Source organism: Myotis lucifugus, unplaced genomic scaffold, assembly GCF_000147115.1.
Source record: "Myotis lucifugus unplaced genomic scaffold, Myoluc2.0 scaffold_1, whole genome shotgun sequence".
NCBI classification, from domain to species: domain Eukaryota; kingdom Metazoa; phylum Chordata; class Mammalia; order Chiroptera; family Vespertilionidae; genus Myotis; species Myotis lucifugus.
Genome location: NW_005871049.1, coordinates 31,284,100 through 31,307,535, shown reverse-complemented (window position 1 = coordinate 31,307,535; position 23,436 = coordinate 31,284,100). Strand labels below are relative to the sequence as shown.

The 23,436-nt window shown below is 43.5% G+C and overlaps 1 protein-coding gene across 1 annotated transcript in view; it reads left to right on the top strand.

The window, feature by feature from the left end:
• Positions 1 to 23,436, top strand: part of SH3RF1 (SH3 domain containing ring finger 1) — a 163,404-nt gene that overhangs the window by 134,415 nt on the left and 5,553 nt on the right. The window contains 5 exon segments of the mRNA XM_006081884.3: positions 3,706 to 3,869; positions 5,065 to 5,235; positions 7,640 to 7,899; positions 9,007 to 9,347; positions 19,188 to 19,564. Of these exon segments, the coding sequence (XP_006081946.1) occupies positions 3,706 to 3,869; positions 5,065 to 5,235; positions 7,640 to 7,899; positions 9,007 to 9,347; positions 19,188 to 19,564 (1,313 nt within the window).

The following is a 23,436-nucleotide window of genomic DNA, read 5'->3' as shown; positions in this document are numbered from 1 at the left end:
TTGCCTGATGAGAATAACTTCCTTACTGAAGTTTGGACAGAGGATTTTTTTTTTTCAATCTTCACCTGAGGATATTTTTCCCATTGATTTATAAAGTGGAAGGAAGGGCAGGAAGAGGGAGGAGAGAGAGAGAGAAACATCGATGTGAGAGCGACACATCGATTGGTTGCCTCCTACACACACCCTGACTGGGGACGGGATCAACCTGCATTCCAAGTATCCAATTCCTTGACCGGGAATTGAACCCATGACCTTTCACATGGGCCAACGTTCTAACCACTGAGCACACGGGCCAGGGCTGGACAAGTGATTTTACTGGTTGCTATATACATTAAACCCAAAGCAAAAGAAAAACAAATAAAAAGACATAGTGGACCTTGCAGTCTGTCCTTGGCCAAATCCAGATCGTTTAAACAGTATCTGGGCTGGTTTCATGAAAGGGCAAAAGGAGGAGCAAAAGAAGGGGTCTCACACCCAGTAACTGAACTTTTCATGCACAGTGTCCAGTAGCAGATGTGGCTGGTCAGTGGCCTGCAATCCAGTCTGAGAGAGAGCACTTCTTTTCTGGTGCTCACTCTAGCAAATGGGAGGCATCAAGGACTGCCTTAGATGGCTGAGCCTGGGTTAGAATCTGTGTTTTCTGCCCCCAACAACTATTCTTCTACTATGTAAAACTTCATCTTCTTTCAAGATCAGAGGGTCGTGGGAGGGAACCTGGACACTCAAAATATGACCAGTTTACAGTAGCTGACCACTAAGGCCTGTATTTGAGCTAAATGTTGTTCAAAAGTAGTCATTCTCGCCTCAGACCATTACCACATACTGGTAAACGGAAGGTCTGAATCTGCAGAAACAGGAAGCTCATTTTTAATGCATGTCAGAATAACATCACGTGTTCTACATCAGTATTTCTGTGGCCTGGGCCATAGCTATGGACAACTTTACCTTGATCACACAGACTTGCTGAGTTTCCGTGAAACTCAAGGGATGAACACTTGTGAGGCCCCAATTCTATTACCCATGCAGTTGCTGGTGAACGTGGCATTTCACTGTGGTATCTATCTGGTTCTGTACAGTGGTACGTTAACGACGTATTATTAGCAAAGTGTCACCTGTGCTCCTAGCAGGGCCATGGACGCGTTTGTTTTTTCCTGCTGGTGGAGCGTGCGTGTTGGCCTCTGCAGCCACGCTGGCCCGGGCTGTGAGAAGACGGGCGGGTCTCCGGGTCAGCTCTGGGTGAGTGAAAGGAAGGCTGTGGTTTGCGCTGTGGAAATTTCAGGTCTTGCAGGATAGCAAACTGCCCGAAGCGTAACCTACAGCGGATTACCTTTTGAACTTCCACATCGCCAGATTATTTCAGTTGAGGTTGTTTATAAAGCAACCCACAGAACTTCCTAGTGTGTCACAGCCCTGGCCTCACCAGAGCCCTATCATTTTACCAGCCCCGCAGGGCTGAGCAACATCTAGGAATCTGATTTTAATCAGACTCTCCCTCTTGGCCTTTGTCTGTGTGCTTCTATACCCACGAATACACATGCACTCACATATGCACATTTCCCCAAAGATGGGTAACCCAGCATTGGGAAAAATCCTGTCCGATTTTTTATTTTTTAAGACTGTTTCAAGCACAACCTTTGGGGTCTTTTAGAATATCCTCTTTTATCCACATTTTAAATGCCTACTGTTTACTCTTTGTAAAAGGAACATGCATGGAACATTTGTTTACTGTGATACAAGAGGTGACCTATTTTTACGTTTTGTTAACAAAATGTGATGTATATTTTGATCAGACCTGTCGATGTCCTTGCCTCCTTCTTCTTAGGACCGATTTAATACTGCCTCTGTTTTAATAAGTTAAAATAAACAGGCGATGTTCATTTCGTTTCCTCTTAAAGATGGGGTTCTGCAAAAAATGAGAAATGGAGCCTTTTGGTTCTGTGCCTTCGGTACTGTGCTCAGGAATTCCTAGGAGCGGTGACTGCGCGGCTCTTGTCGCGCACGTGCCATTTGTCTTCTGTCTCGCCACAGTCACGCTGTTTTGGGTTTAGGAAGGTTTAAATGGGAACCAGCTAAGTGGTAATTTTATAATCTCCGGTGGTATATTAGTCGCGGTACAGTCTGGACTTGTTACCTCACCTGTCGAGCCGCCGGTGTGTCATTGCCCACGAACTAACTGCCCAGGTCACGTTTGCTGAGCGTTTTACCAAGGATTCGCGTTCCTTCTCTCCACTGTGTCACTGGGAGGAGAGCAAATGGAACGAAGGCTTGTCCTTCTCCTGGTTAAAGGGTTTGGAGGCTCTGAGCCCAAGTCTGTGCCAGTTCCAAAGCTGTGACAAATGTGAATGCTGCCCTCGTTCCTATGGGGAGCGTGACGAACGTCCTGGAAGCTCTGGCTTTCTGAGCTGCCCTTGGCCTCGTCCGGGTGAGCACTGTGTAAGCAGCTCTGCGCCCCATGTATTTCTGCACTGGCTATTCTGCACCCCTTCAGCTGCTGTGTGGGGGAAATCACTTTAGCAAAAAAACTAAATAAGAGTGTGTGAGACAGTTGCAACATGCTTGTCTAGAAATTGGAAAATTGTTCCACTTCGTTTATTATGTTTGTGGAGCTATGTACTTGAATAGACAGATGCAGTTAGTGTTGTTGATGAGATTCAAGTTTTTATTTCAAAAAAATAGACATGAAATGACTGTTAGGATCTATGTTTAGAAGTCATTGGATTTTTCTTATTAATATGCTGATGTGTCTCAGCCATCTGTGCTTTCATAGGTGTATTCTTGACTCCTCCTCTCTCCTTGGATTCAGTTTTTACATCTAGTGGTTCAAAGATTTGGGGAGGGTGGGGTGGGGTGGGGGTTCAGTCGGGTCTTTCTGTGCCTGTGTTCCCAGGAGTTTCAGTATACAGACCCTAAAGAATTATCTGGGGTGTGTGGATCAGAAGGTAACAATTGCTCCATTGATTTCCAAAAGGCATGGAATCCTGTAGGCAGAACCCCATTAGTCTGTGCCCATAAAAGAACCAGCAGCTTTTCACTGGTGTACTTGTTAAAGATTACCAGCCTTGATAGTCCTAAATTTCAAACGCTGGCAGAGTTAAGAAAAGAATAAGCAAAAGTAGCAACAACAGCCCAGTGATTGTGGCTTGCTATTGTTTGGGCTTTGTGGAGAGCAGGCATCAAAGGAAATTTTCTTCTGAAGGCATGGCTTGCGATATAGTGCAGCCCTATTGTTTTGCATTGTGTTTAAGTTTCAAGTTACAGAAACAATCACAAATTAATTCCCAGCAAGCAGTGTGACATTATAGCTGCCCCTTTGGAAAGCATTTGGATTCTTGGCCAAGTCTTATACTTAAAAGTCTTATTCATCTTAAAATTACACACAATTGTTTCGTGTGGTGTTTTTTTTTTTCTTTCTTTCCCTCCTCCCAAGCAGGATTACTTACCTGTTCGCTGGAAAAAATTGCCATGGCTTTAAGATCTTAAAGAAGAACAAGACGGGAGTCTTGTGGTGGGGGGGGGGGGAGGGCTGTTTGTTTGTTTATTTTGTTTTAAGGAGGCTTTCATCTTAGGTAGCTTGCTGGTTCTGTTCTGTTTGGATTCCATTGAAGTCTTTTCCCATGGATTTCTGATTCCTTTTCCTTCCCACCTCCCATAAAAGATGTAAATAAACATTGTGTTCCTTTTTGTTCCCTCTCGTTCTTATACCAGACTATGAACCCTCCTCTGCCCCCGCCCCCTCTCCTGGTCTCCACACCGCCTGGCGCTGCTGCTGCTGCTGCTGCTGCTGCTGCTGCTGCTGGAACAGGACCCAGGCCCACAGCGGGGCCCACTGACCAGATTGCACATTTACGACCTCAGACTCGCCCCAGCGTGTAAGTGAGGGTGTCATTTATTGCTGCTTAAACGTGCATTTCAAACTTAGCCCAAAGAGCAGAGGCAGAGAAACACCTTTCTGATATGAGCTGCTGACAGGCTTATGGCTTCCAAAGTGGTTTGTGTTCTGCAAACTTCTACCCAGTCATGCATATAATGAGGAGACTGCTGAAACAAAATGGGCCCAATACAAGCGCTCGCTAGGCAGCCGTCCTGCTGAGGGAAGGCCTTTCAGAGTTTAGGGAGACAGCTGTTTGCTTCTTCATAATATTATATGTGTACGGAGCTGCCTTTTTGTCTCATTTTCGTTCCTTGCATTGGGATACTAAGGAATGAAAAGGTATTCCATACAAACCAGGTCTACTTGTAGTACGCATGTGAAAAGCTGGAAGTCCCTCGTACCCAGAAAAGTCTAGTTATCTCATTCAGAGTTTATCCGTGGCAGAATACAGCTAGGTTTTCGTGGATCTTATATTGTGTGAGTTTATACGTGGAACAGGTTAGCCCTGGGAAGAACAACTGGTTAGCGTAGCCTGCCTGGTTTCCCTTATGGTGGTGGCACAGTCACCTTGCGTGGTGGGGCTCTTCTGTACGCTCTGTGATCTGGACTTCTATTTCCCTTTGACTTTTTCCAACTCAGTCTTGTTCCTGGCTGAGCACACAAAAGCAGGTGCAGCCCAAGCCTCTGGGTTCAGCCTGTGTGCGGAAGGCAGCATGTTGTGCCTCCCGGTGGGATTTCACACCATATGCCCACATTTGGGGCGACTCTCCAAGCCTAACAAGTGCCATTTGAAGAGCTCAATTGTCCCAGTGGGTGCCTAATCCCCAGCAGCAGGTTAGGCACTCTGGGAAGCTGCCTTAATTCTTTCACACCCGGCAAATACCATTTGGTGGGGTGGTCACCTTCACACGGGGGCAGTGGGGGGGTAAGACCAGGTTGGCAGTTCTTAATCAGGAAGGCTTCTGCCTTTTCTTTCTTTTTCTTTGGGGGCGGGGGGGGTGGGGCTCTGCCTTTTCAATGTCGATGGCAAAAGCTTTCAGCGGACAAGTACCAATACTGCTTACAGATGAAAGGACTGTACTTTCTGTTTTCATTTGTGCAAGATATTCAAGACTTTATACCATGGACGAGCTTTGAGCATCTTGGGTTTTGGTGGTTACTCAGCCCGAAATCAGATATTCTTTCTATTCCAGGTATGTTGCTATATATCCATACACTCCCCGGAAAGAGGATGAGCTGGAGCTGAGGAAAGGGGAGATGTTTTTAGTGTTTGAACGTTGCCAGGATGGCTGGTTCAAAGGGACATCGATGCATACCAGCAAGATCGGGGTTTTCCCTGGTAATTATGTGGCACCCGTCACAAGGTATGGCTTTGAACAAGTGGTTTACTAAGTTCCAAACAGAGAAGCTTTGTTCTTCTCCATGGCTCTCAGCCTGTCCAGATTCCTTCTCAAGTTATAATTGCCTGTTACACAGCCAACATTTTAAAAAAAAGTCTGTATCTGTGCTTGCTGAGATCCCTTCTAACTCTAAAATGCTTGGCTTACTTTTCACATGGCTCTATGTGAAATTGTAGGTTTCTACAAATAAATGTACTGGGTTTTAAGTTATTTGCTTTAAGTAACATGTAAAAGACCATTTTCAGAATTTTTTCTGCTGGGAAGAGCATAATGTTTCATCTAAACAAAAGCTATATTATTAATACTTCCATGTTTCTATAATGCTTGCTATATGCCAGGCAGGCAGATTTCTAAATGGGTTGCACACGTTCACTCCAAGTCCTTGAACAACTCGTTGTGGTAGTTTCTGTTATCCCCTCTTGATAGATGAGGAAATGGAGGTACAAAGAGATTAAATAACTGGTCTGAGATCACATAGTGAAGAAGTGCTCAAACCCAGGTGGTCTGACTCTGTTCTAATAGCTTGATTACCTCTGAATTCTGGCAATTAATTTCTGTAATACAGTCAGAAATAAAATTCCTTAGCTATGGCATAGATCCTCTATCCTTCTTAACTGAAGGTGATTTTGCTTCCCTGGGGGAATTTGGCAATGTGTGGACACACATTTGATTGGCACTGGCGGGGGGGGGGAGGCTATTGTTGGCACCTGGTGCACTGAAGCTAAGGATGCTGCCGAAGGTGCTGCAGTACACAGGGCCCCTCCCACAGAACGGAATTAGCTGGCCCCAGATGTCACTGAGGTGGAGAAGGGCTGTTACAGGGTAATGGGAAGTCGGGCTGTTAGATATACAAAATGTTCTTTATTTCATTTCGAGATAAGCCCACCTTCTGGTCACTGAGGAAAGTAGCCTTGGAAACTGAATGGAATGCCCTTAATGGCATTGACATTCAGGGAGCCTCAGTTTCTGGCCACCGGGCTCTTAAATGGCCCAGGTTTAACTGTGATAAATCATTCCTTAAACCCTCTGATTCTGAATAAATGGTTTAATGAATTGACATGTTTGTCAGCTGTTGGCCTTGACTTATAGGTTGGCCAGCAGCCTAATCAAATATAAATCACTGTTGTTGCAGATGGTGACAGGGTGCTAGCTTTCATTTGACTTGCAGATTTTTAATCGATATAAACCTTGTTTTCTGTATATGTTAAAATCTACATTCAGGATCCAGAAGGTAGATTCAGCTAGGCCCTTCCTGGTGGGAAACACACACACACACACACACACAAAACAACAACAACAAACCAGAAACAACTAGGGGAAGTAAAATAAACCAAAACCAAAATATTAAGTTAGTAAAGGAAAACATTTTCATAAGACTCAAAAACAAATTATTTAAAGTCTCTGGAGAGTTGCTTACTTAGAACTAATTCTTTGTTACTCCTCATGGTACATAATAAGGACGTTCAAGTTAATGAAGTAGCCTACTTAGTAGAAAGTTACTATAAATAGAATTGATGTTTAAATGAATTTAGAATGTTAAAAAAGCATTACACAAAACTATGCCAAACCTAATTTAATTAAATTCAACCACTAAGTATTTGTTTAGAGCTGGCGGTACCACTACAACTACAAATCCTGGAGAAATGGAAAAGAACCATTGCACACTGGCCCCGTCTTCAAGGAACTTTGACTGAGTCAGGAATATTTAATAAGGAATTAACTAAAAAACAATACACTCATTTTTCTAATCAGGGTCATAGGACAGAGAAATCCACATGAAAGATAATCATAAAGTCTTCAGCCTGAGCCTTAGGCAAGGCTTCTTGAAATGATGGGATTTCTGCTGGATCTTGAAACAAATGAGATTAGGGTAAGTCAAGAGAAGCTGGGGAGGACAGTCCGAGAGTGTGTGTATATGTGTATGTGCACCCACATGCATGTACACAAGCCCTTGAGTGACGTGGGGCTGGGGGCAAATAGGAGAAGGGCAGAAAACATGGGCAGGGCCATGGACATGTGATTGTAAGGTCACAAGCCTGGCTTCTTGGATAGCAGAAGTAGGAGAATCCAGGGCCTCAAGTCAGTGGAGGGGTTCGGCCTTGGTGTGAGAAGCTGAGCCCGGTAACTGGATGTTCTTGAGCAGAAAATACAATACATGATTTTCTGTGACTCAGAATACATTGCAAGACCTTTCTCTGCCTCAGGGCCATTGTGAGTTTGAATTTGCTATTTTTACACTTTGTAAAAATAATCCCATTCATTTTTTAAAATGTTTGTCTTAAAGCTTTGAGTCTTTTTTTTTTCCTTTTAATTGTTCTGTCCCCCACTTCCCTAATGGATGGGGCTGTCTGTTTTTCTGTTTCGGCAGGGCGATGACAAATGCTTCCCAAGCTAAAGTTCCTGTGTCTACAGCTGGTCAGACAAGTCGGGGGGTGACCATGGTCAGTCCCTCCACTGCAGGAGGGCCTGCCCAGAAGCTCCAGGGAAATGGTATGGCCGGGAGTCCCAATGTGGTCCCCACAGCAGTGGTGTCAGCAGCTCACATGCACACGAGTCCTCAGGCTAAGGTCTTGTTGAACATGACGGGGCAGATGACGGTCAACCAGGCCCGTAATGCTGTGAGGACAGGTAAGGAGGAAACCGGACTGGGAAGCATCAGGAAAAGGGTCGTCTGCCTAGTATCAGGTCTTCCGTGACAGATGTTGACAAAAGCAGATGTGATGTAAAATAACAAATAACAGGAAGTGGAAGTAGGCAGAGTCCAGGCAGTGGCACTCTACGTCTGCTTACTTTGGCCAAGCCTTCCCTGATGTGTAGATCGAAAGCCTGAAAGAGACTAGGCCGATCCTAAGAATGTCAGTAGTATTTGAAAAATAGGACTTCTGTAGCCAGGATCATATGATCTCAAATCTCACTGTACATCTACTGCAGCCAACCGGTGTGCGGATAATTTTTTATGAATTTAGTCACAAGTCTATCTTAGACCCAGTGGGACCTTAAATCGTTTTCTTTTTTCTATAACATTGAATACCTACCAAGAGTCTTGGGTAACAATGGGAGTAAACTGTGACTTCTCTCTGAAAAAAAAAAAAACACAAAAAAAAACAAAGAAAGAAAATGGTTAATAAGAAGAGAGAATCATTTTAAAAAGGACCGGAGGCCAGTGCAGTTTGACAGTGTAGACCACCATCAGATACTGGCTTCGAGTCTCTCATCCCATGGAAAGGCCTTCTTTCTCTAACTGAAGGTCCTTGGGGTTACAGCTAAGCTTCTAGGCCAGTGATGGCGAACCTTTTGAGCTCGGCGTGTCAGCATTTTGAAAAACCCTAACTTAACTCTGGTGCTGTGTCACATATAGAAATTTTTTGATATTTGCAAACATAGTAAAACAAAGATTTATATTTTTGATATTTATTTTATATATTTAAATGCCATTTAACAAAGAAAAATCAACCAAAAAAATTAGTTCGCATGTCACCTCTGACATGCGTGCCATAGGTTCGCCATCGCTGTTCTAGGCATTCAACAGACTCCAGAGCGGATCTGGAAGGGAAATGCATCCAGGGACCCAGCTAAGATGAAGTGCTTTTGAACCACCACACATCCATTATTTATTGTAATAAATGCAGTAGCAACCTTTCATTATGGACGGATGCAATGAAATGACTCATAGTTTGATGAGCAGCGTTTATTGGAAGGTTGAATCTTACCGTGTTCCCTCCTGTCATTTACTAGTTTTGGCACACAACCAAGAACGCCCTACGGCAGCGGTGACGCCCATCCAAGTACAGAATGCCAGCGGGCTAGGCCCTGCGTCTGTGGGCCTGCCCCATCACCCCTTGGCCTCCCCACAGCCTCCGCCTCCGATGGCTGCCATCAATATGGGTCGAGCCAGCGCCCCCTTAGCCTGTGCTGCAGCAGCTTCGATCACCTCCCCCAGCCTCACCTCCACCTCCCTGGAGACGGAGCCCAGCAGCCAGATAATGGCCATTCTCTCTGGACTTCCCGCCTCTCCTGACAGCGCTTCATCAGCTTGTGGGAACAGTTCAGCAGCCAAACCAGACAAAGATAGTAAAGTAAGGCCAACATCCTGTTTCTCTGCTGGTGTTGTGTCCCATCATTTCTACTCATGAAGGGACCCGTTCAACATTCCTTCAAGTGCTTAACTGTGTGTGCTTCTGTGCCAGTTGCTAGGTTCGTGTTTCTCTGCATTTCAGCACCCACTAGTTGCCAGGCCCTGTATTAGGTGCTGGGGAGATCACAGTGAGTAAGACTTACTGCTTCTCCACCTGTGGCTTACATCTCATGCAGGAATTTCCTTTCCCTTTCCTCATTCTGTCATCATTTTGCTGTCCTTAATTCTTCCTGTCCAGTCAGTTTGCTTTTTGTTAGCAGTTCTGCAATAGCTGTATACACTGAGTGGCCAGATTATTATGACCACCCCATCAGTACTTCATTGACACTTCCAAAAATACTGAATATTGAAAACTTCCTAAGCAAATACTCTCAAGGTTTTATTATTATTATTATTTGCATAACTAATTCACTTCATTGTACTGATGGGGTGGTCATAATAATCTGACCACTCAGTGTATGTGCAAATAGATGATAGATAGATGATAGATAGATAGATAGATATTTAACATACAAAGGGGATGAGACTGTTGGTGAGAAATGGTATTTGTGGATTTATTTTTCTATACTATACTTGGTTATAATCAGCATGAATAGTTTTTCTCTTGACTTGAAATTTAGGGGGAAATTATTTTATAAATCCTTTGATCTTTATAAGTCTCTCATTTGGGGCTGAGTTTCAAAGAAAATATACATGGGAGGCTGTGTTTGAAAGACTAACCTATTGTTGGGTTTGGAGGCAGGTGGTTGGAGCCAAGGGGAGTTGATGGTGATTAAATGTGAACTGAAAGAGAAGAGTGATAACAAAGTCTGGAGAATTGCATTATGTTCATGACCTTTCCACAGTATGTCATGCCTTTCTCCTTTTAAAAAGCCCAGTTCTAGGAAGCTCTAGGGTGATTATAAACAGCCACCTGGTCATTGGTAATGGGTGCTGCTCTATTTAAAAGGTTAGGTAAGCCCGTAAATAGGGCTTTATAAGGAAATAAACTTTTCGGCTTACCAAAAAGTTAATATTTAATCGTTAGGTTAACATGAGCGTTTTTGAAAAAGATTGGTATCTGTCCAGCGTTTATAATTAACTACATTAAACTTGCACTCAAGCTGACATGTTCAACTTTGTCAATATCTTTAAAAGAATCATTTCATAGTTTAGATTTTAAAGTTTTGGAACAGTGTGTCTCAGGCCCCTTGTCACTGAGGAGAGCAGGGAGTCTTCAGCTCCTGAATCTCTGAGGCTTGGGAGGGCCTGTGCTAGACAGAATAATGGCTCCCGAAAGATGGCCATGTCCTGCTCCCTGAAATTTGAGACTGTTTCCCTCCATAGCAAAAGGAATTTTACAGGTGAGATTAAAGTAAAGGTTTTAAAGGGATTACCAGGGTGGGATGTATGTGATCTCAAGGGTCTTCATGAAGGGGAGGCAGGAGGATCAGGGCCAGAGGAGATGTGGCCTAGAAGCAGAGATCAGGGTGATTCAAGGGAGAAGCCACAAGCCAAGAAATGCAAGTAGCTACTAGAAGCTGGAAAAAGCAAGGAACCAGACTCTTTCCTAGGGCCCCAGGAGGAATGCAGCCCTACCAACACCTTGATTTCAGGACCTGATTTTTATCCCGAAGTTGTGATAAACCAAGACAGGACCTTACTTGGGTTATGCTGTTGAGCACCCATCCTCAACAGATGGCCACTGGCTCGTTTGGATACCGTATTGACCCCAAGTGCCCTAGCTCCAGAGTGTCCATGCCATTTTCTTTTATTTTGAGGTGCTACGGAGAAATTATTGATCTCCTTCCTTATATGATGTCTTAAAGTATTTCAGGGTCATCTTTTTTTTTTTTTTTTTGAGGCCACACTCTTGAAGTTTTTTTTCACTGTTTCTCATCACAGTTTACAAGCTTTCCCTTCCTCAATCTACCTCCTCATTTAATGTTCCAAGTCCACTAGAGACTTTTTCTGATTGATGTCAGTAAGTTCAGTGATTCCACGATTAACATGAGCAGAGTGTCATTCAGCCCACTTTTCTTCATCCTGTCCACAGGCACAAGGCTATCGTGGAAGAACTTTTCAAACCTCCGTTGAGATCCCAGTGTCTTTTACGTTCTCCCATCTAAACAGTCCCCCAGTGGCCCCATCGTTTTGGCGCTACTTGCTGTTAGCCAGCGTGTCCTGGAGGAGTCTACTCCTCTGAGTCTCATTTCCTTTCCTAGGTAGACCTTGCACTTCATACACTATTCTAGAATTTTCCAGATGGTCTGCAAAATACATTGTTGTTTTCTTTTTTTTTTTTTTTTTAAATATATTTTATTGATTTTTTACAGAGAGGAAGGGACAGAGATAGAGAGTTAGAAACATCGACCAGCTGCCTCCTGCACACTCCCACTGGGGATGTGCCCGCAACCCAGGTACATGCCCTTGACCGGAATCGAACCTGGGACCTTTCAGTCCACAGGCCGACGCTCTATCCATTGAGCCAAACCGGTTTCGGCCATTGTTGTTTTCTTTTTGAAAATTAGGACTACACATGCCCTTCTTTGGCCTGTTGAATTGACCCGATCTCAGGTCCACCAGGATCTAGCAAAGATTATTGGTAGCAGTTCAGCTGGTAGTTTCCTTTGTGCTCTGGGGTAAATTCAACCTGCCAAGAGTAGTCATTTGATCTCTAAGTCCCGATCTCTTTATCCGTTTCCCTCTTAGCAAGGTTTGTTCTTCCTTTCCCGTCTGAAGATTATCCTTGTCTGTCTTATCATCTGAGAACTACCATCTGTCCCAAACAGCAGGTCTGTGTCTTTCTTGTTCTCAGTTCAAACATAACTTTTAAGCAATGTGGGCCTCCACCCTCCCCCCCCCACTTTTTTTTTTCTTGGTCTTTAGCATTTTTGCAACTTTAAGCTCATATGGACCATGCTAATGTTCTTTCATATGGACCCTTCTCTTGATCTTTTTGTAGGAGTCCTTTAAAAATTTGAGCTCATTAGGCTGCCCCCTGGGGGATCACATCAGTACCTTTAGATGGCTCTACATTTTCATCTGCTGGGGTAATTTGCAATTGTATAGTTAGAATTTTATTCTGGAGAGCCCTCCCTCTTGAAGTATCTTTCCTTTTGAGTTTCAGGTCAAGCATATATTTTCTTTGAACTTTTAAAATCAGTTCTTTTAAACTTTAGAGTTCAAATCTAACTATAGAGAACTTCTCTTTGAGTGCTTACCTCTAAGTTCTCAATGTTTCTGCTTCACCAGCCAAAGCTCTTTACCCCTTACCTGCTCGCTACTTTGCTGCCCAACCACCCCCGCCCCCCTGCCAACCACCATTTGTTGATCAGAGTTAGATCCAAAGTTGCAGTTTGTTCAACTTTCTGTGAGATTAATTTATCAGAATGTCAAGGACAAAGTGTATCAGAGATTCTAGTTTCAGTTGAAACTTCCAGCAAATATATAGGTATTTGATCATTCCCTCCTTATTTCTTCTCCTTTTGTCATTTTGTGATCACCCACTGCCTTAAACTGTCCAGACAGTGTCAGGTGTGTCTCCCAAATGATAGCTTGTCAGTTGCCCTCTTCTTTCCTCTATACCCGAATGCTCTGCCATGGCTACCTCTGGTGTGCCATGGAGCGTGTACCTTTTCCACGTGCACATGGGGCCATTGCAGCTCTGTATCCAACTGAGCTGTTCCATTGAACAATATTTTATTTGAAAGCCCTATATCACAGTCTCAGAAACGTGTTTTTGTCATTGACTTAAGTCTCTAACTAATTTGGTCTGGTAACTGCATTCTGTGCTTTGATAAGTAGGCATCTGAAGCTCTGTAACATCTTTCCAAACATCATCTCAGTGATGTCTGGTCGGAATCCTGGGCCTTCCTGCCATTGTTGTTGTTCTTTCTATGAGATTTCTGATGTCTTCTGCAGTTAACAGTTTAACAGCTTCATCCAGACATTTTTCTAACTCCATATTCTGTTTAAAGGCTTCATTATTTGGTCAGCTAGTTTCCAGGCAAATGTGTTTGCCAATCCTTACGAGATGCTCATGTATATGTATGTGGGTGTGTATATGTGTGTGTGTGTGTGTGTGCGTATTGGGTTTTCTTATTATTAAAAAATTTAATTATACATATTTATTTAGAAGTTAGAGAAAACCTAAATATAATCCAAGAATTCAAAGAAAGTCATTAATATTATTGTGTATATGTGTTTTTCCCCCTAGATACCAAAATATAAGAAATATTATTTTGGTATAGTAAGCTTTCATCTAGAAAATAAAATCGTTTTCTTCAGCAACAATTATGTAATTAACTGTTTTTATATACTCTCTAAATTCTGTTAAAAGATAAACTGGGGTATATTTTACAAATTTAAAGAGTTTATTTGAGCAAATATCTATTAAAATCGGGCAGCGCCCAACCAGAAGTGGTCAGGTGAGCTCACCAACAAGAGTCAAAGGCAAGACTTTTATAGAGAAGACAGGAAGCAAAGCCAGGAAAATTTTTGATTGGCTATAGCTTGAGCAGTTGCCTTATTTGGGAAAGCCTAGTTGGCCGTTTGTGGTTGGTTGTCCTTAGGTTTTGATTTCTTAACCTTAAGGCATTGACAGGTTTAGGTTTTGGTTTGCTTCTGCAAGCTGCTCAGGCACTATACAGTGATGGCGAACCTTTTGAGCTGGGCGTGCCAGCATTTTGAAAAACCCTAACTTAACTCTGGTGCCGTGTCACATATAGAAATTTTTTGATATTTGCAACCATAGTAAAACAAAGATTTATATTTTTGATATTTATTTTATATATTTAAATGCCATTTAACAAAGAAAAACCAACCAAAAAAATGAGTTCAGAAGTGACACGCGTGTCATAGGTTCGCCATCACTGCACTAGAAGCACCTCAGTGTAATGGCCGCTAACTTAATTTAGCAGTTTTAACCCTCACATCAGCAGAAGAGAAGAAACCACCTCTACTGCACCACTCTACCCCAAGTGCTTCCATGTCCCACCCCACCTTCCTGGTCTGGGGATGCTTCAGGAGTCTTCTCTGACGTTGACAGTCCTTCCCAGAGGAGTCAGCAGGAGCGGTGTTCGTTCTCGGCCACATCCTTATTGTTCCTGAAAGACAGCATTTTTACAAGAGGTCTCAACATTTAGTGCCTCAAACCTCCCACCCAAATTCCTGAATTCTCTCCCTTGAGCTAACCACAGGTTTTCTTCATAATGTTTGAGGACCTTTGCTATTATTCTCAGTTTTCTTAAGAAGAAGGACCATCTGGTTTTTAATAGCCCATTTTCTTCTATCTTCTATCCTGAACACATGTCCTTGAAGTCCCTATGGATCACTCTTTGCTCACATGGTCTTCCTTTCTCTCCAGTTTTTATTTTGCTGTCAAAAATGAGACGGCCTGGCATGGCTCAGTGGTTGAGCATCGACCTATGAACCAGGAGGTCACGGTTCGATTCCCAGTCAGGGCATATGCCCAAGTTGCAGGCTCGATCCCCAGTGTGGGCTGTGCAGGAGGCAGCCAGTCAATGATTTTCTCTTATCACTGATGTTTCTCTCTCTCTAGCCCTCTCCCTTCCTCTCTGAAATCAATAAAATATATTTTTTTAAAACTTAAAAAAATGAGATGGTCTCTGGGCTTCACCATTTCATTTTCTTAAGGAGAAGCCCATCCACACTTCCTGGTAAGTGGTTGGAGTCACTGCTGCTGCCCCGGCCAACAGCTGGGACTCAGACTAGGTCTGGACACTGCAAATCTGCACGCAGAGTTTGGCTCATAGCGACCTTGGTAATCAGCAGCCCTGGGTCAGTGTGTCTGCTCTTGCCGTCCATTGCACAGAGTAAACTGCTTCTACAGACGTTGCCTGTGCAGAAGTCACAGAAAAGTAGGGGCTTGGTTCTAGTATAACCCCTTACTAGCAGTGTGATTCTAGGCAAACTTAAGGAGATTTAGGCAATGAGAATAGCATTGATCCTATCTCATCAGGTGGATGGGTGTGAGGAATACATGTGGAAATCTTTATAAAATGCATTAAGATTTTTGAATCCAGTGGTATTTAACCATCTCTAGAATATCATATGGCCTTTCCCTCTTTCTGTGCACGTTAAAAAAAAAATGCTTTCCTGCCTCCTCTCCTACTTCAGACAGCACCCCCTCCACCCCCTGCTCATTCTCTCTCCCCTGACCCTGCTTTATTTTTCTACAGAGCATCAGTTTCACAGCCATGATGGTGTCTGTCTAGAGAATGTAAACTGCTTGTTGTCTTGCCCACTACTGTATTCCCAGAGCCTGGCACATTGTTGGCTCATACATGACAGTCATATCTGTTAAGAGAATGAGTGATTGTTACTAGACAGTCGTATGAATTAAATTTTTGAAATTCCTTACCTAAGAACAGTGACTCTGATTATTGGGAGTCTGACTGCATAGATTTTTGATGACCAATGGCCTGGAAGACTATTTACCTTTCCCTACTTTCTCTGTACATCTGAGGGCAAGGAGAGGAATAAGAGGAAGACTCAGGGGTAGAATGTGGTTAATTGGCTGTTGCTCGTATGAAATTTATTTTTGCTTGGGAAGGAGCTTTGACTTGATGTTTCCCATATTGTACTCATTTTGTGTCATGTGACTAATAGGAAGTTACTAAGTTGAGGTTCAGAAATTATTTTTATATGTAAAATTATTCTTTCTGTTATCTGGTGATTATTTTCTGGCCCAAATAGTTCTTTTCCCCCACCCCATTTTTTGTTTTGTTTTGTGTTGTTGTTGTTTTTTTTTTCTGAGAAGCCATTTTAAATCATCAAATCTTCTGACGAGAAAATGATGACCATAACATTATTTCATCTATGAATAATTTCTTGGGAAACCCACAAGAGAAGAATTATTAAGGTTTATGTTCAAAGATATGCCCCCCCTTTTTATGCATGCTCACATTACATTTAAAAAACTGCTGAGATGTAGTCTTTATTAATTCATCTGTAGTTTTCTGCCCCTGGATTTTGAAAAAACAAAGGCTCCGGGAGATGATAAGTATCTGAGTTTGCAAAACGATCTCTTTCATGTGCACCTTGTTCTGCTAACGTAGAAAACATCGGAATATGATATTAAAAGCACAGCATCTGGGAACAGGGCAGCATCTTTGCCATGTGAATACCCAGCCCCTACCCGAGCACCCCGCAACAGCACCTAATCCTCCACCGGCTGCTCTTCGGATCATCAGCAGCGGCTGATGATGAGAACACATCCCGAGAAGCCATTAGCACAATCTGTATTTAATGTGTTTAATCATTTTAGATGAACCAAGTCATCTTTCTTCTTAATCACTTTAAAGGCTGTTCCCTGGGCGCCCTTCAGTTAACTGATATTTTTCTGAGTGCCCAGACTGAGCTTTTAAAGAAACATCTTTAGCTGAGGCTTGCTGAGATTGCAGTTTATCAATGGACTTGATGTTCTCAGTAGGTCTGTGGGGGTCCGGGGATTAGAGAGTGCTTTCCTGCATCCTGGCAGAAACAGCTGGAAGCTGAGGCTGGCTGCTGCTTTAGATGTGGAGCCAGTGAATGGTATTCTTTCCCTGCCCATTTTCCGGCCCCCCAGACTTCAGGCTCCTTAAAGAAGTGTGGCAGCAGCTCCAACAGGCTTCCATCTGCCCACTTCATTGGCCATTGTGTAGAGCAGTGGTTCTCAACCTTCTGGCCCTTTAAATACAGTTCCTCATGTTGTGACCCAACCATAAAATTATTTTCGTTGCTACTTCATAACTGCAATGTTGCTACTGTTATGAATCGCAATGTAAATATCTGATATGCAGGATGGTCTTAGGCGACCCCTGTGAAAGGGTCGTTCGACCGCCAAAGGGGTTGCGACCCACTGTAGAGGGAAGTCTTTATCGCCACTGGATGATCCAGAAATAGCCCCTTCCTTTAGCCCTGGGATGCGCTAAATATTTCCCTTCCTCCCACCTGCCTCATGCTCTTGCGGTCTTGGCCTCTCAGCTCAGGAGGTGCCGGGCTCTGCCCCAGGCAGGCACTGGGTGTGATGCACAGGTGTATGAGCCCCAGGCACTGCGCTCAAGCAGGTCGTCCAACTTTATAGGCTCATTTATTGGAACGCATAGAGTAACCCATTGGCAATTGTGAAGTTAGTTACATGAAGCAATAGCTAGGAAGGTGCGTTGAGGACAGGCCTTAAAGAGAAATGCAAAAGGGTCTTCCTCTGGCTGGGGTGGGGAGGAAGGGGGTCTGCCATCGATGGATTGGCTCTTCTCGTCTGCAGCCCGCATTGGGCACGGACAGAAATGTCTTGCCCCTCCTCTGTTTCTGACCCAGGAGCCAGCACACACTGTGAGCCACGTTAGGCTGGTAAACGGGCCTGTGGCGCAGTCTCCCCAAGTGCCTTTCATTGCCTGATAAATGATTACGTTTGTCGCTTCCTTTTTTCCTGCCATTCGGTGTCGAATGGAACTATGTCATTATGGAGTCGAACTCTTCCCCAATGGATTTCCACTGGGTTTGAACTGACTCATATTCCCAAGAAAAAGTTCTTATTGTTTTATCTCCTTGTGGGCCCCTCATAATTCTATTTTTCTATTAGTGGACCTAAATAATAATTCCCATTTGTCTATAGAGTTTTCTAAAGAATTGCTTCTATACGAAATGTTTTATTTTCAAGCCATGCTTCCATTCAGAGGACTTTATAATGTGGTTGACATCTTAGTAAAGCAATTTAAAATGATGATTGTTACCTATGTTTAGTCATCGGAAAGAACATTGAGCCCTGGCCAGTGTGGCTCAGTTGGTTGAGCTTTGTCCTGTGCACTGAGAGGTCATGGTTCGATTCCTGGTCAGGGCACACGACAATGCTCAGTCCCCAGTAGGGGGCGTGCAGGAGGCAGCCAGTCGATGTTTCTTTCTCTCTTCCTCTCCTTTCCTCTCTCTCTAAAATCAATCAAAAAGTATTTTTCTTTAAAAAAAAGAACATTGACATTAAGGCTTGGGAATGAAGGGAAGCTGGCTCAAGATCTGGTTTTCCGAGAGGAGCAAAGAGCAAAGATGTCAAAAGAGACAAAGATTCAAGAGAGAGCTTCTGTGGCGTGCTATTGCTGGGGAAAATTCTTATTTGTACACTTACTTGCAAAAAGAGACACAGTGGTTTTTATTGTACTAAAGCTTTCTTTAACTCTTTGTAGAATTGCTTTTGGCTTTCTAAACAAGGAGATATTTGCACAATGGCAATGGTTTGACTTCTGTTGTTTTTGGCTTGTTAAATTTTATCAGGATGGCATGTGAGAAGTAGGTTAGCCCTTAATTCTGATCAAGGCATCACTATGATAAATATAAGAAGTCAAGTCTGCAGGTAGAGAGTAAAATGCGATTAGGTTTGTGTTTAATTCAGCATGCAAAAACTAGAGACAGGATAGGCCAAATTTCAGGGAATTAAATCCATAATCGGAGATCTCCATTTTGTTCTAAAAATAACTGCTTCTGCCTTCACCACATCTGAGATGTGAATCGGTGAGTTTTTTTGTTTTACATCTTTTTCATCTGCTTATCCTGCCTCAGTAGAAGGTAGTGATGAACAATGGAATACCCCAAACAAGTAAAAACTTGCAGGCAGAAAGGGAGAAGAAAGAGAAGCAAATGGTCGGGTTAATACCACTCAGAATTGACAGGTAGATCTTGGATAACCAAATAGCCACAGGAATAATTTTAAAAGATCAAACCAGAAGTTGAAACTGTAGTGCCCTACAGATTATAACACAATGGTACTGTCAGTTTTCAACTAATGCCCTTTTTTTTCTTTTTCTAGAAAGAAAGAAAGGGTTTGTTGAAGTTGCTTTCTGGCGCCTCCACCAAACGGAAGCCCCGAGTGTCCCCTCCAGCCTCACCCACCCTCGAAGTGGAGCTCGGTGGTGGCGGTGGCGGTGGCGGCAGCGAGTTGCCTCTGCAGGGAGCAGTGGGTCCGGAGCTGCCACTAGGGGGCGCCCACGGCAGGGCGGGCTCCTGCCCCATGGATGGAGATGGTCCCGCCCAGGCGGTGGCTGTGGGAGCAGCTCTGGCCCAGGAGGTCCTTCATCGCAAGACTAGCTCCCTGGACTCTGCCGTTCCCATCGCTCCACCTCCACGACAGCCGTGCTCCTCCCTGGGCTCTGTCATGAATGAGTCTAGGCCTGTTGTGTGTGAAAGGTGAGTTCAGTGTTTTTCCAGCAGAAAACTAAGAAATGCATGGCAAGCTTTATGCTGGAATATTTATCCTGACATTTAAGATATTTTCCCACATCCTCCCCTCCGTTTTTTTGAACTAAGTATGTAACCAAGCGTTGGCTTTCTTTTACCACTTGCTGGAACATACTCTAGTCCAGTGATGGCGAACCTATGACACGCGTGTCAGAGGTGACACGCGAACTCATTTTTTTGGTTGATTTTTCTTTGTTAAATGGCATTTAAATATATAAAATAAATATCAAAAATATAAATCTTTGTTTTACTATGGTTGCAAATATCAAAAAATTTCTATATGTGACACGGCACCAGAGTTAAGTTAGGGTTTTTGAAAATGCTGGCATGCCGAGCTCAAAAGGTTCGCCATCACTGCTCTAGTCCCTGCTTTTCCCTCCTGTCTGTCTTTCACGGGTGTAGGCCTCCCGCCTTCTTTTTGTGTATTTTCTCCAGACAACCAATCCAGAATGGTACCTTGGATGGAATTCGTCAGTCACTGGAAACTTGTTCATATCTATCCCTTCTTCTTGCTTCTCTTCTGTCGCCAGCAATTGTGCCCTTTTGTCATCCTTTGCCTTTTTTCACTAGTACCTGCTACTTGTAAAGCAACCGGAGAATTCCACCAACTAAGAGGATTCTCTTTTTATTCTTCCTGAGCCAGAAGAGAGTGGCTCTGTTCTCGAGACCTGCCACCCCTCCGGACCCAGGGTCTTGGCTCAGCTACACTCCGAGCAATGAACCCTGTTTGAGGGATTCTGGCCTTGAATAACAATTACAAATGTGAGCAGATCTGTTTGATACAGTCACTGGGGGTCTAGGAGTGCATTAGGAAAGAAAATATACTTAGTCAGACAAATATCTGCTAGGATTCTATTTCAGCATGCAAAAACTAGAGACAGGAAATGAAGCACTGTTGGTGCCACAGGAAAACATCGTGAAATACACTAAAAATAGCAGACTGTTTTCACATAACGCATAAATATATAAACATTTTTTTCAGTGTCACCTGGTTCATTGTTTCTATAAGCTTTAGGCCCTGTGGCCCTGCATTTCATAAGCAAAGCAGATTTCTCATTTGTGGAGATGGTGCCTTTTAGATAGCATTTCCTATTGCGGATTCAAAATCTTACTATCCAGGTGTTCTGCTTTAAAATGACTTAAATGCTCCTAACTCAGTATTTCAGATGAACATTTGTACCCACCAAAATCTGAAGCCTTCATTCATATATTTTTGGGCATATATATTTTTTTCTACCCATAAATAAACTGCAAAAGAATAAACGTCAAACAACCTATGTACATTAAGTACAAAGAACACAATTTATTGTGTGTTTTTATAGTGAGGCGAGGTAATTTTCTGTAATTGTAATCCTTATAAAACCAGTCTTTGCCCATCAGTGAAATCATTCGGCCCCTTCCCTGTCTGCTGTGCTCTTGGCGAAGCTTTGGGATTTCGTCCTGAATGCACGCCCTCCGCCCTCCTTTATTCTGACAGCAGCCTCTTTTCCTGCAGCCTCACTCTGCTTTCCAGGGATGGAGCCTCTGTCCCTGGAGGGAGTCCAGCGACTTGTTTACTTTCTTTTGGCCACAAAGGCTCCTCCTCTCCCCACCCCCAGGCATTGAGCTGCAGTTTTTCCTTCGTGCCTTGAATCACTCTCTTCTTTTTCCTGTCATTTGGGGTGTTTGTGTGACTGTTCTGAGTGCTCATTCACTTTGCCCAGACTCTCCCTTGGCACTGGCCCGGGCACCGCTCTCCCGCCCCCTTTTATGTGTTCCTTTTCAGTCGCCAGATGTCCTCCATCTCTGTGGCTTCTGCACTCCAGCCCCTTCCTCTGAGGGGAGCTCATTTCTTGCAGCAGGCTCCCGCTGTTCAGTGCCCCTGAAAAGGGGAACAGACAGGTGACGGCGGTTCAGGGAGTGCGGGGCGCACATCAGAAGGGGAACGCGGAGACTTTGATGATGGGACAGATGGGCACGGGCAGTCTGGAATTCCCTGGCACTGTTTTTTATAGGACCATTTCCATTTTTTACAAGTAGGAAAGGGGCCTTTGGGGAAGACTTCTGCCCAAGTTTATATTTTTATAACCCACATGTTCAGTGGAATATTAAATGCAATAGCCTGACCAGCTTTTCACAGCCCCTTTTGCCTTCCTACCATGATGGCGATCATATTTATTTAACTTGGAGTCTTCAGTCTGCCTGGCTCTAACAACGAAGGGAAAAATGTGTGGAAACAAGTAGTAGGGGAAAACATCCTATTATTCACCGAGGATGAAATTTTTTGCCAACTGTATCATTTTAATATTTCAAAACTTTCAACACAAAAGTGCTTAGTGCTAAAAATGAAGGGAAAATGTACTTTCCCATCAGTATGATTCAGAAAGAGTTTCAGGATCCTGGATTCCTTGATTCACAATCTAAATATCCACAACTCCTGCCCTAACAGTAGAGAATACCTGTGGTTCTCTTGGTAGAATTTTTACTGATAAAATTTCATGGAACTGTTTTTCAATGGATAGTATTGGCACAGTACGAGATAGGATCCAGCTGCAGATGATAATGAGAACAAGCATACAATTTCTTCTCAAACCCCATCCCATAGATCTCTAGAGGAAAAGACTGTGACTAGGGCAGCCAGCGCTGTCTGTCAGAGAAAGACGCCTCCGCGTGATAGGAAGACTAAAAGAGTCTCACAGTGAGGAAGGAGGGACCGTGGGGTGTGTTGACAGGTCCTGGTGTCAGCTGAGAGGATTCTCTGAGGAACAAAAGGATTCTTTTGTGTTTGTCTGAGAGACTGAAGAAAACAAGCAAGAAGTAACGCTCTATCCCGGAGGCAGCAAATGTATAATTGATGACAGCAAAAATAATAGAGCAAGTATTTGGGGCTCTACTTTCTTAGACGGATTGAGGGGAAAAAATAATCAGACATTGCAAACAGAAAGTGGAAATAAAATATTTCAGAAGAGATGGCAAATAAAAGAAAGCATATATGACAGCTTTTTTTTCTTCTAAAAAACACATAAATAAAGGGCTTAAGGAGACATAGGCAAGTCATCTCTGTGTATATTTGTAAGTTTAGGAATTAAATTGATAACCACATACCTATAAGCCCATCTCCTAAATTAGAAAAGAACCTGTGATCTTTGATCGGGGATTCAACGAAAATACTTGGAAACATACAAATTGGATAGAGTTGGATTTACAGAAAGGTAGTCGGCTTAACCAGCACGATCAATTTGAGTCGGTGACAATGAACCCACGGGGTGAAGCAATGGACATAATTTGCTTGGACTGCAAGCAAACTGCAGAGAGAGCTCCTATGGTTTTGCTAGTAAAATACTTAATTGGCTGTTAGATTGTTATAGCAACTAACAGAAAGCAGTGAATGGTTACCCACCCAGACCAGGGTGATGGGCAGATGCTTCCAGGAGCCACCGGGGACCCAATTTGGGCTATACCAGGGGAGATTAGAAACAAAAATGTATCAACGACAGAGAATACAAGAGAGGCCAGAAAAAATAAAGGAAATGGAAAATGTATACTAATAAAGATTGCAAGTGCCCATTTAGATTGAAGCCAGAATACCACAGCCCAAACCAGGAAGACGGGCATTGGGAAGCCAGTGGAACTTCTTTACATAGCAAACTTCTATTCCTCCCATTCCACACGGAAATGTCGCCAGAAACTGAGCCAGGGTCCACCAGCCACAAGGGGCAGAGGCCCATCCACAGCCGTGTCTGTGAGCCACACTGCCTCCCAGGGGCTCCGTTCAAAGGGAGCAGGGGGTACTTTCCAACAACCACAGTACCATTTTTCTCTAATCTTTCCATTATTTTTAT